Here is a 13502-nt window from a genome sequence, read left to right on the forward strand (position 1 = left end):
AGAAAAACATACTACACATTATTTCATTCACTCATAAATTAATTTTGTAGACTTTCATACTGTCATAGAGGGATTTATCAGACCACTGAGAACAGTGGAAAACGCACATTCACTGTAAATAATAACAAGATAATAATAAATGTTATTTATTTAATGACCATTAAAATAAATAATAAATTAATAATAAATTAATACAACAAAAACAAATGATAAAATTGATCAAGAGAAGTACATTACACACAGATCACACTGTTATACACACAGATCACACTGTTATATACACAGATCACACTGTTATACACATGGGTCTCACCCTTCAAGTTATTAGAACTGTTGTGTATTGGCTTACTGGAAGATCTGACCTAATAGGGCGTGAAAACACTTTCTCACCAAAATCTATATATCTGTATATATATAAAATAAGGAAATCATTGCCTTGTGCATTTTTCATTTGTTTAATAGAAAGTAGATTCACAATACAGGTGCAGCCTGTTGCAGTAAAGAAAAATACAGTAACGGTTGCTTCCATCGTATACATAGAAATGGCAAACCAGCTTCACAGTAAAGGTTACAGTAACAAGGTTACAGTCTTCTGTAGGACCATGAAGGTTCTGACACTGATATGTGGCATTTCCCACTACGAAATTTAACTTTTTTAACATCATTACTTGCCCTGAGTTAGCTAGTTAGCATCATTACCTGTCCTGAGGTAGCTATTTAACATCATTAGCTGCCATGAGTTAGCTAGTTAGCATCATTACCTGTAAGTCAATTTGAGGCAGCTGACCAGCATTAGCTACACATATTTTATTCAAAGCATTGTTTTACTTAGCTTTCTAAGTGATTTATTGACTTGATTTGTTATATAAAGTTTGTCAATTAAACAGTTCAACACTTTATAGGCTACAGATCACGTTTACATGCCAGTCCTGGAGGAACATCACTTAATTCTGATTCCAGCTTCATCCCCTTTGCATGTAATGATTCTTTCCATTTTGGAAAAAGCACTTCCAACATTTACTCTGGTTTGATTTTCTGTGTTGTCATGAATTTGTTTTTTGGCAGTACAGCTGTTTGTTTTTGTTTTTGATCACTGTATAATACCCTAGATATGCAGGGTTCTTCCTTGATTCTGTTATGTTTGTAGATGGATGTGTGTAATGGGGCCGTAAACACAAAACAATATTCCATTCTGGAATACAAAATCCAGTAGGTTTTGTCAGGGTACCTATTACAATCCTAATAATATATTTTTACATTTTTTAATTATTTAATTTTTTATTATTTTATTTGAATTAGTATGAGGAAATCAACTAATGCATATTTAAAATATTTACTGAAACCAAAACTGTCAGCTCCATGACAACAGGAAAACAACTGTCAGCTCCATGACAACTGGAAAACAACTGTCAGTTCCTTGACAACTGGAAAACAACACACTTTTTTTGCTTTATCATTCAGAAGTCAATCTGTCAGTCTGTAAATGTTCTGTGGCCTGTTTCATGTAGAGACATAAGAATACATAATATGGGCACATCTGCAGAGAAATGTCATGGTCAATGATGTCAAAAGCTTTTGATAGATATATAAAGAGCAACACAATGTTGATTTTTTTTTTCCCCAAGAGCACCAACAATATCATTAACTAGAACAGCTACTGCAACAATGCTCGGGGCAAGAGCTGATTGAAAAGTACTTTTAAAAATAAGCTACACAACTGCATTTATACAAGACTCCAAACATTTTGCAAGACAAGGCATCTTAGAAATTGGTGTGCAGTTGTTCAAATCATGAATGTCTCCCCTGTAATCATGAGACATAATAAAAGCTAATGTTTAGACTCTAGGGATGATTCCAGCATTTAAGGTATATATGTAAGGTATATTAGAGTGAGAAAATGATAATAATGATGGTACTGCAGACTGCAAACAATCTAGATGTGCTACATGTCAAACTATTAACACAGTCACTTAAATAACACTTAAGTACAAAAGGTTCTGTTGTTTTTACTGATTCACCCTTATGCACTTTGGAAGTTATCTAGTGTATTACTTGCAAGAGACATCCTTCTTGTGGCAGTATGCTGATTTACTGTATTTATTAAATCTGTAACAATTAAAATAAAATAGATTTATCTGTATTTTTAGATTAATACATCTTGATTTAAGTGTTAATTGAGTTAAATTTAAATCTACACACATCTCTTTAAAATATTCAGTTTTCTGCAAAAGTCATATTAAGATGAAATCACCAAGTACCATAGTTTCCAGTCAAGCTAATTCATAAAAGCATGTTTCTAGTCAAACATCAAGTAAATTCATAATGTTATAGCATATGAAATAGAAGATTATATTTATTGGTATGTTTCTAGAATGCCTGGAAAAATTATTATTATTTGGTCATAACTTGTTCACCTGAATCTTTTAGGGTCAGAGGAAGAACAGTCATCACCCAGGAGACGTTCACCCCACTGAGTCTTCCTGTGTCCACCAGGGTCTGTTCAGCCATCTACCGCTGCACTCTCAGCAGCAAATACGCACACCGCTGCCCATGATCCCAATCGGTGGCATCCAGATGGTGCACGCTGTCACGGGCCTGGTCCATCCCACCCATCTTCCTCTCCAGAAGAGCACTTCTGAGGAGTCCAGTACCAGCGAGGCGTCCCTCCATTACCCAGAAGGCCATGGGGCGAGCATAAACAGTGAAGGTGCAGAGTCTTCGGGTCGACCTCCAGCTAAGACCACGCCCCCCAGCACCGTGACCCTGCCACTCTCGCCACCCTCTCAGACGCCTGGACAGGACGGCCAGGACGCGTGCAGCAAAGACAGCAAACAGGAGGAAAGCGTCCTGACGTGCACTAAAGCCATCGCATCTCTACGCATCGCTTCAGAGGAGTCACGAGAACAGCTGTGTGCTCCCATCGAGCAGGTCCATCAACACACACTGTCTCACTCTCCAGCAGCCCAGCAAGACAGTCTGCCAAGCAGGATCCAGCACTTTAATAGCTCAGAGGTCAGGCTTCCTGTGCTCTCCAGCACAGACAGTGGTGTGTCTGCCACCCCAAAGACAGGACAACCTTCCCCTTACGGCCCAGGGGCTGCTGAAGGATCACATGACCAGCACAGTGGTGAGAAGAAACTCAAAGAGTCAGCAAAGGACAACAAAGGACAAACTGACAACAGGTAAACAATATCAAAAATGAGGGCAGCGGATTACACTGATACACACAAACAAACACACACACACACACACACACACACACACACACACACACACACACACACACACACACACACACACAAGCAGTCTTTAAACTTATTAAATTTTCAATGGTTTTAATGTACAGTGTAGCATGCCTTTTATAACCTGGTTTGCTATTTCAACTATGATTACAACTTTCTTATTTAAAATTTCAGAGAATATACATATATGTTTAACTTATACCTGTATATGAGCCTGACCAAAATTGCTTATGGACTCTTGATTGGTACTTTTAAATGTACAGATGTGTGTGCCTTTTCTTTTTGCTTATATTCTTATAAGCATATGAGACAGGAAAATATGTAAATATATCAGGTTTGTGTATCAGCTTTGTATTAAATGCAATTTACCATCTGAATGATGTGAAGTATCAATATATGTAAGGTTGCACTAAAACATATTTTTATATGAGTGAAATTAAATTGCTTTTGTGTACAGCAGCAATTCTATAATACTATTTATTGTATCATGTTTCATAAATTGTAAATTTTTTTCTTAATGTGGTGGATGCTTTTCTATGTCAGCATGGGATTTACTATTGCATAATTAGAGCAAAATTATGTATACTGTAAAATGGCTTTATATTAGAAATATGTTAATATGTTATCATATACTTCTAAGGAAACCAATTTTACTTGGAAATACATACATTTAATTTAAGTAAACATATAAGTTTAAATTCTATTTAGTATAAATGGAATATATATATATATATATATATATATATATATATATATATATATATATATATATATATATATATATATATATATATATATATATATCATATATAAATGTATGTATGTTGTGTGTGTGTGTGTGTGCACTTCTGTTTTAGACCGACACCCAGATATTGTACGGTGCTCGGTTCTCAGTGCTCTAAGCGCTTGTGCCCTTCTCTTCCCAGTTGACTAAATAGGCTGCAGTAGTTGTGACTTCACTGTTCTTTACTGTCAAGCATTAAGTGCGTCTGCTTGTCCACTTGTGCATTTCCTCCATACTGAAGTAGTCGTGAAATATTAAAGGTATTTTGAGCTTCTGAGAATCATGTTGTTTGAGATATTTGATTAATTGATTAGTGTGGAGAACATTCCAGCAGGTGTAAATACTGAATACCCATAATTTTGTGTGCTCATATTCATACATTTATACATGGAAGGAATTCATTATGGACAACGCCATCAGTGCACAAAAACTTTTTATAAAGGCTTGTAATTTGGTAAACTCCAATATTAAGAACTATTAAAATGCACCTTATATTTCTTAAAATTTCAGAAAAAATCCCATGCTATATCAGTTTTGAATGTGGGATCTGAAATGTAGATGCTTTTCAAATCTCTATGTGTTGAAACAGCTGAGCTGGCGTGCAGAGGTGAAGGCCTCTCGTGTGTATATCTGTCATTTGTACTGCATATGTATGATCTGTGTACTTTACCCCTCGGACTGGTTTTGTCAGTAGTCCCTGGTATTAACTCTAACTGTATTAACATGTTGTTCAAACCTAAGGTATCAAAAGCACAAATTATTGTAAGGAAAGAAAAAAAAAACATAAAAATGATTTTAAAAATTGGTAACTGTGATGTCCAGTGAAAAATACAATATCATATTCAATTTTGACACTTAAGAATGAATAAAAAAAAAAAAAAAAACATGCGGATTGTTGTTTTCAAATAAATACAACTATGAGAACTTTGCATGTCCTTGATGCTTTAATCTTTTCCAAAATAATCAGACATGTTGCTATTTCTAGAAAAATATTACGTGTTGGTAATAAACATACACATAATTATTTCTAGTGAAGAATTGTGTGTTGGTAATCAATTGTAATAATATAAATGATCAAAATATTACCAAATATTTGTTTTGGTTAGTAAAATACTTTTGGACAGAAGACCTGTTTGCAGACACTTGGAGGGGTCATATACTCTCTTACTGTTTTAGATTAAACAATGGCACATGATATATTCATCTCATCTGACAAACAGATGAATGTGATTCCTTTGTGAATTTAAGCTCATATTTACATTTCATATTGTTTGTTTTATTATTCTCTGGTGTTTGTGTTATTATTCACTATTATTCACCATTCACTATTATTCACTGTTTGTATGAGTCACTCTTTAATCGTCTACAGTCCACCAGTACATTTAAAGATACGCTCACCCACTCTCACTCTCACTGGTTTGTGCAGTCCAGCCAGATTAGGTGTTTTTTTATCTGTTGAAACACATAATTACTTGTGACACAATTGACATAAGTGAGCATTTAAGTACCAAACACCAGACAAAAATGCCGCCCCAACTGGCTCTAGATTTAGTAGAAATACCTCCCTTCTGATTATCAGTGTAATGCTGTTATGATCAGCCCCTCACACCCCCACCACCCTGACACTGGATATGACTTCTCTCTTTCTCTTCTGTAGAACTATCCTGAGGGTAAGCAAGGTTGTTATCATGCTGAATTTGTTAACACATCTTACAACACGGGTTTCATAATGCTTTCATGAAAGTATTATTCTTACCATGGTAAGCCCATTGTCACAGTTCCACTTACCTATTAACAATACAAACCCAATCAATCAACGTTTCTCCGTTAACAATACAGACCCAATCAATCAACGTTTCCCCCATTAACAATACAGACCCAATCATTCAACATGTTTCCATGTCATAAGCAAAAAGACGAAAAGCGAAATATATAATCTTCCTCTTTTTTTTGCCGTTCAGCGTGACAGGCTAATAGAGACTAAACACTGTTTAATGTTTGAACGATTACTGTGAAATTTGATACAGTACCTGAGGATTCCTCTCTGTCTCACTCCACCCATCCTGCTACATGTGAGAAGTATGACTGAGCCAGTCTGCAGTTTCACGGGGCAAGTAGGAACTCGCTTAGAGTACACATATCACACACAAATATATAAATAATATGGGCAATTACTAGAGAAGCCAACTGCAAAGACGTATCCCAAACACTGTACTTTACAGAGTGTGGTGTGTGATGTGTGGTGTATGGTATGTGATGTGTGGTGTGAGATGTGTGATGTTGTGTATGGTGTGTGTGATGTGTGTTGTGGTGTATGGTGTGTGACATGTGATGTATGGTGTATGTGGTGTGGTTGAGAGGGAGATCTCATGGTATATCCAGGCCAAAGTATTCTTCAGGTACCATCCAACAATGTTTTTACATTGTAAATATTGTATCAAAAGGTTTGTGTTGCCTGCAAAATGTGTGTGTGTGTGTGTGTGTGTGTGTGTGTGTGTGTGTGTGTGTGTGTGTGTGTGTGTGTGTGTGTGTGTGTGTGTGTGTGTGACTGGAGGTTCTAGTCCATCTGAACAGGGGCGGGAGCAGACTGGGACCAGTAGCTTTGTTAGAAGGGTTGATTGCTTACCTTTTGGTGCTGACATTTAAGAAGCAAAAGTAGATATTCAATATTAATCAACATTTTTATGCAGTTTTCTGTTATAAAAAGATTAATAAATGATCACTATTCAGTGCTTTTATTTGCTTATATTATCGGTTATAATAATGAATCGATTATCAATATTATTATTCTTGCAAACAGTCTTCTTGCTTGTTTATGCATGAATTGTAAATCCCCCCTCTTTGTAAGTCACCTTTTTACAATTGTGGAATCCAGGTGCTGAGTCAAATACTGAGTGTTTGGGGAGGATTGAAGTGTCTGCATGCACAGCAATATGCAGAGAAGGAATGTTTTTGAATATTCTAGCAAGGGTGGATATTGTACCTGTTCGACATAACTGAATTCTCTCGCTCTAACTGACTTTCTGCATGAGTTATTATTATTATTATTATTATTATTAATAATAAGAAGTGCGCTATAATCAAATTTTCTCTTCATTTTTGGAAAGAACTATAGAGCAAAAACGTGTCACACTGTGTTGGGATTTCTGCGTTAGCCATATAGCTAACTAGCTAACTAGTTACTTGCAGCTAGCTATAAAGTGCAGCACATTCTCAAACTCACTAGCCTAGATGGTTGCCAACTCTTCACTAAGGAAAGGAGCCGTTAGCTGTCCTAAAAGCAGCTGAAAGTTGCTAAATGATATAATGCTCTGAAAGACTAGCTAGAGAGGTCTGAATACTCTCTAAATTTAGCGACAAAGTGGCTAAGTTGGCAATAGTGGTGCCACTTTATCGCCATTCACAAATTCTCCCGCCTCATTTAGGGGCCTTAGAGGGTCCAAGGATGTTGTGACAATGGCACTGAACCCCACCTCCCAGAACCGCCACTGGTGTGTGTGCATGTTTGTGTGTGTGTGTGTGTGTGTGCAGGACCAACTGTTAGTGCTGCAGCTTTCTTCGCAGCAGTGTCTGGATGAACGTATGTTCCACTCTACTTTGCTGCCATTATGTTTCTGGCCAGGAAGAGAAAATAAAAGAGCAGCCATGTTGTCCACATGCTGTAAATGTTCCTACATGTTCCTACGTGTTCATTCATGTTTATACATGTTCATTCATGTTTATACATGTTCCTATGTGTTCATACATGTTCATTCATGTGCATACATGTTCCTATGTGTTCATACATGTTCATTCATGTGCATACATGTTCCTATGTGTTCATACATGTTCATTCATGTTTATACATGTTCATACATGTTCATTCATGTTTATACATGTTCCTACGTGTTCATACATGTTCATTCATGTTCATACATGGTCTACATGTTCATACATGTTACAACATGTTCCTACGTGTTCCTACATGTTCCTACATGGTCATGTTCCTACGTGTTCCTATATGGTCAGCATGGTCCTACGTGGTCCCACATGGATGTTGTGCCATCACTGAGAAAGGGGACTGTGTGTGAAGACAAGAGAAAGATTATGGGGACTACCTTTAGGTAAAAAAACTAAATAAAATAAACACAAAACTAACCAACATGTAATAATGTCCCCCGTCAGTATTTGAATTATCCATCATCAGTATGGGAGTTATCCATCATCAGTATGAGTTATCCATCATCAGTTTGAGTTATACATCATAAGTATGAGTTATCCATCATCAGTATTTGAGTTATCATCAGTATTTGTTATCCATCATCAGTTTGAGATTATTGCAAATTTTATGTTTAATATGTTGAATTCTTTCTTATTTTGCATATGTTATAATTATTCCTATACCTTTTTGTCATTCTATAAAACTTGTGAATTTATTAATTAATATTCTACTCAGCTGCATTGGAAATTAGGGTTACCTTCAATGTGCTCAGAGAGGTTTTGTTCTGTTTTAAGTTGCATTAATGATGCCGGATAGAATGGAATGTTTATTTTTATAAACGCATGCTGCCATCTATTGGTGTCTTCATTTGTATGAAAACATGTCATTTACTTATTACTTAACTTGCAGTGGTACTATAACACTGAAAGAAAGATTAACTTTAACAAATACAAATCACATTTATTTTCATTATTATAGAGAGATCAAATCCAAAAATCATTGTAATTTATTAATCTATCAATCTACATCTGAGTGTATCAAATCTGGAATAGAAGCACTGTATTAGAAGAATTTAGGAAGATTTGATCTAGAAAAATCATTGTGCATCTAATAAATCCTCCAGGTCTTATTTTGTACATAGTGTTAGGGTCATTGTTAAATTTAGGGTTAGTGTTAGGGTTAGGTGGAATATAATATGATTTCAGATGGAATAAAATTTTCCATAACACAAGGTGTTCTGTTTCATTAGCCAGTCCTGGATGGACCTACAAGTCTTGTACATGCAGAGAGGTCTACGCACATATGGTCTACACACGGTCTACCCACACATGATCATAATAGAAACCAGATGCCGTGGGGGTAGGGACGGTTTCAGAGTCTGACTAATGACTTTGTTTACTGACATCCTTTTCCAGTTTTCTTTGAGGTGTATAGTCCAAGACTATAAGACATACTTCAGACATAATGCTAATATGAAACTTTATTAAATAAATTGTGCTGAATAACATTATAGGATGTTTATGAATTTTCTTATGCTTATTCTGATCTACACAAGAGCTTTAAAAACAACAGAGTCAACAATACAATTTGAGTCCAGCAGTTTGGGTCATTCCTTCTTTTCTGAATATAAAAGTCATTCTGTGTCAGATGAAGTGTCCAGTTTGCATGTTTATAGTCCTTTTCGGAATGATTGAACCCTTGATGCAGGTACGGTGGGCACAACTCACCAAGTTCAGCCTCAACGCTGGAGTGCACACTGTTCAGGTCAGATGGTTCTAAATTGTGAACCTTGAAGAGATTTATTTGAAAATGTTATGACGATAGAGCAACATTAATTTTGTTTTGATGGTCTGTGGAAAAGGCCAAAGGTATGCGGATACAAAGAAAGGTTACTCCCCATCAGCTGAGCCCAGGATGTGAGCTGGAACCAGTATCAGGACAACACTGGGAGAGGGGACGTCAGGTGAACACAGCCATCTGGATCACTTCACCTGCCCAAGTGTCATCTGATCACAGCAGGGTAAACATCAAACACAGTTTAGAGATATACAGATACATTAGAGACCCCTACATATATAAGAGATATATCCAAAAAATACCACATCTACTCTTACTAGACCTAGTCTTATTAGATTTGAAAGATATTGGCATTGTTATCATTTACACATTAGCATAAATTCTTAACATATTTTAGGACAGGTATTGGAGTGAATAGAGGCATTTAATATATAATGAAGAGACAGTCTCAGAGTAGATGGAGACCCAGCAAGACCGATTCAACATATGGTGAAAAATCTGTTCCTTCTCTCTTCAGAGAACTGTCAGCCTGGAGGTGTTCTCAGCAAGCCATAGCACATGGTGTGTGCAGGCGGCCGTGTGCTGACGCAGGTTCGACCAGGGGAGCACCGTGCTTCTGGCCTCTCACACTGACCTGTATAATTAGAAAGTGTTTCAGTCATCAGACCCACAGTGATGATATTCCAAATGTCAAGACCCAGAACATTCTGGGAGGTGGCCATGACTAGCTGTGCATCACAGGCTGAGCTATAATTTTAGAAGCATTTTATAATAATTACTAAATAATATTAATGGAGTAAACATTACGATAAGCGACAATACAGTGAATACAACAATCACACCATAATGTTACTATTTTACATTGTTTTCTAAAATATATTTTAGTCAAACAATAAAGGATATATGGATCCCTCTGTAGAAAAAAAAATAGATATTTTAAAATATTTAATTTTTATATTTATAGTCATTGAAGATAGTCATTGAAGAAACTCCAAACATGACATCACTCTGGAGACTGTTAGTGTGTGCAGCTTTGGATTTTTGGTCATTGCTGATGAGGGGCTTATCTAAGGGACAGCTGCCGTAGGACAGCTACGAGACTAGCTAAGCTACGGGACTCCAAGGGAGCACTTGTATAGGCACTTGTATAGGACCCCACAGGTCTTGCACAGTTAGCATGATCTGGTTAGTGAGGTTGAACATACAATTTAATCTTAGTATTGGAAGAAGAGCCTGAGGTCAGATGGAACCATATAGTAAAGCTGGAGGAATATTAGAATATTAGAAGACATTAAAGGTTAATGAACAGAGTCTCAGTTACACATAAGCCAATAATCGCAGAGCATGAGTAATGTTCACTAGATCTTTTAAAAAAATTTCTCATTAGCTGTGTTCACTGAAAAAAACAGGTTTTTAAAGGCTCTAAAATCACATCAATCACATTTTTAAGATTTAAACCTTATTAGACTGAAGTTTATTTGAGTCGATATGGTGCTTCATACATTCTTTTTTTTTTCTGGAGCATTTTTAAATGAAATATTTTGACTCTGTTGTTAAGCCAATATTTCTTCATATCTGACCCATTTTGTTAAAATATATAAACAACAAATCATTACTCTCATGACAATCCTAATTTTTTTAACTTTTAAAACTATCCAATATCCATGTCTCATGAATATTCATCTAGAATTAATGGAACATATTTTACACAGAACTGAGGTCTGCTCTACATGGTCACTGCTCTACATGGTCACTGCACTACATGGTAGCTACTGTAACTTCACTACTAGCATTTGTCACTATTTTATGTTTTTTTACTAACTATACTCTGACTACAGAAGTATATCATGTGTCGTGCATTACAGTATCTCTTCATTCCTTAGTTTGAGCACCCTCTAGTGGCCAATCATAAGCTCACAGCTGAACTAGAGGAACAGGATAAAAAAATGTATAAATTTTGTTAGAACGTGTGGTTTCATGCTAGGAAAATATATAAATATAGCAGCTGGAGGCTGGGATAAACTTTTATCTTTGTAGGAATGGTTACAGGTTGGTTATGTCTGGAGGTAAATGAGAACTTTACAACATTGAAATCAACAATGTTAAAGTTAAAAAGAACTTCAACTTAAACCTCTCATTTTGTACAGATCAGAGAAAGTGATATTCTTAGATGACTAGAGGTCCCTGCTCCATACCCCAACACCTTAAGCACCCTGTTCCACCTTTGTAAAACAGCAGTGTTTCTGGCTATTCCAACACCTGGTTTGAGTGCAAGTCCAGCACCTTACCTGAGTCTGAGTGTAATGCTGCCCCCTGCTGGTAGTCTCTATTATGCAATGGCTTGGTGCAAGTGTTTGTTTATGTTCCATCTTGTGTTACACATGTTCTTTGTTATGATGTCTCCCCACACCTCCCTCAGGTGGTATGTGCTTGGACCTCATTCAAACCACCTGGGGGTTGTTATGGCTTCATGTTCTGCTCTTTATACACCCTTTGTGTTTTGTGACAGTTTGCTAGTCACTGAAAATGCTATGTTGTCTCTCCTTTGTTCTGGTAGGTGCACTATTATGTTCATTTAGCAACTCAGTTGGAGACTCGAGACACGTTTCCTGCTTTTTCCTGTACACTTTCTGCCCATGATATTGATTAAAACTACATGATTTCCACTGCTATGCAGGAATTGTGTCTTGGTCGTAGAATGAGCAACAGTCTCTAACTGAGGTGTTTTTAATCATTAAAAATGAAATACATCATACCAGATCTCTGCGACTGTCAGAATATCCCACTGAAATACAACATCACTGTCATCATCAATATATCCCACTAATAGAAGCTATAAAAAGACCATAGTCTTTTGGTCCCAAGGGATCAATAAAGCTCTATCTATCTATCTAGTCAACTTTACCTACAACTCATTCACTTTAAACTCCCTTTAAAATCTAATCACAATAGTACAATGTCTAATAATTCTACAATGTCACTTCCAAAGGAAAAAAAGTATAAATACATATATGCACATTCAATTCCATCTACTGCATGTCTTTAAAAATATTGTATATCCAATGCGTAAATTAAATGTGTGATTTAGCCTTAAATAGCAGTAAAATGAAATGTTTTATCATGAACATGGCCGGAGTAGGCCACTTTTTCAGCCCGGGAGTTTCATGCGCAAATCCGGCCCAAAATTATTTTTCCATCCCAATTGACCCAAACTAGAGATTGACATGAGCCGGCCCATCGGGAATCCTCCCGAATCTTCCGATTAGCCACTCCGGCTCTGATCATGAATGCAAATTTTTAGCTTTACTTAAAAAAAAAAAAAGGTTACACACCCTGGCACCCCTACAAACACCTAACCTACCACCACTACACACCCTGCCACCCCTACAAACACCTACCCTCCCTATAAACACCTACCCTACCACTATTACACACCCTGCCACCCCTACAAACACCTACCCTATCACCACTACACACTCTGCCACCCCTACAAACACCCACCCTACCACCACTACACACCCTGCCACCCCTACAAACACCTACCGTACCACCACTACACACCCTGCAACCCCTACAAACACCTACCGTACCACCACTACACACCCTGCCACCCCTACAAACACCTGACCTACGACCATTACACACCTTGCCACCCCTACAAACACCTACCTTATCACCACTACACATCCTGCCACCCGTACAAACACCTACCCTATCACCACTACACACCCTGCCACTCCTACAAACACCTACCCTACCACTCCTAAAACACCTACCCTCCCCATAAACACCCTACCACCACTACAAACACCTACCCTCCCACCACTACACACCCTGCCACCCCTACAAACACCTACCGTACCACCACTACACACCCTGCCACCCCTACAAACACCTAACCTACCACCACTACACACCCTGCCGCCCCTACAAACACCTACCCTCCCTATAAAAACCTACCCTACCACTATTACACACC

General features: G+C 37.2%; 1 protein-coding gene and 1 long non-coding RNA gene across 7 annotated transcripts in view; both read left to right on the forward strand.

The window, feature by feature from the left end:
- hivep2a (HIVEP zinc finger 2a) overlaps positions 1–4950 on the forward strand; it is a 78256-nt gene extending 73306 nt beyond the window's left edge. For all 6 annotated transcript variants that reach the window (XM_077017316.1, XM_077017314.1, XM_077017317.1 and 3 more), the window contains one exon: positions 2428–4950. In XM_077017316.1, the coding sequence (XP_076873431.1) occupies positions 2428–3186 (759 nt within the window). In that variant the 3' untranslated portion in view covers positions 3187–4950. The remainder of the gene's footprint in view (positions 1–2427) is intronic.
- Positions 4951–8980: 4030 nt separating this feature from the next.
- LOC143522843 (uncharacterized) lies at positions 8981–10073 on the forward strand. Its single transcript, XR_013133144.1, has 4 exons — positions 8981–9085; positions 9434–9490; positions 9588–9746; positions 10041–10073. It is a non-coding gene; the product is annotated as an uncharacterized LOC143522843 (long non-coding RNA).
- The last annotated feature ends 3429 nt before the right edge of the window (positions 10074–13502 follow it).

Source organism: Brachyhypopomus gauderio, chromosome 9 (assembly GCF_052324685.1).
Source record: "Brachyhypopomus gauderio isolate BG-103 chromosome 9, BGAUD_0.2, whole genome shotgun sequence".
NCBI lineage: Eukaryota > Metazoa > Chordata > Actinopteri > Gymnotiformes > Hypopomidae > Brachyhypopomus > Brachyhypopomus gauderio.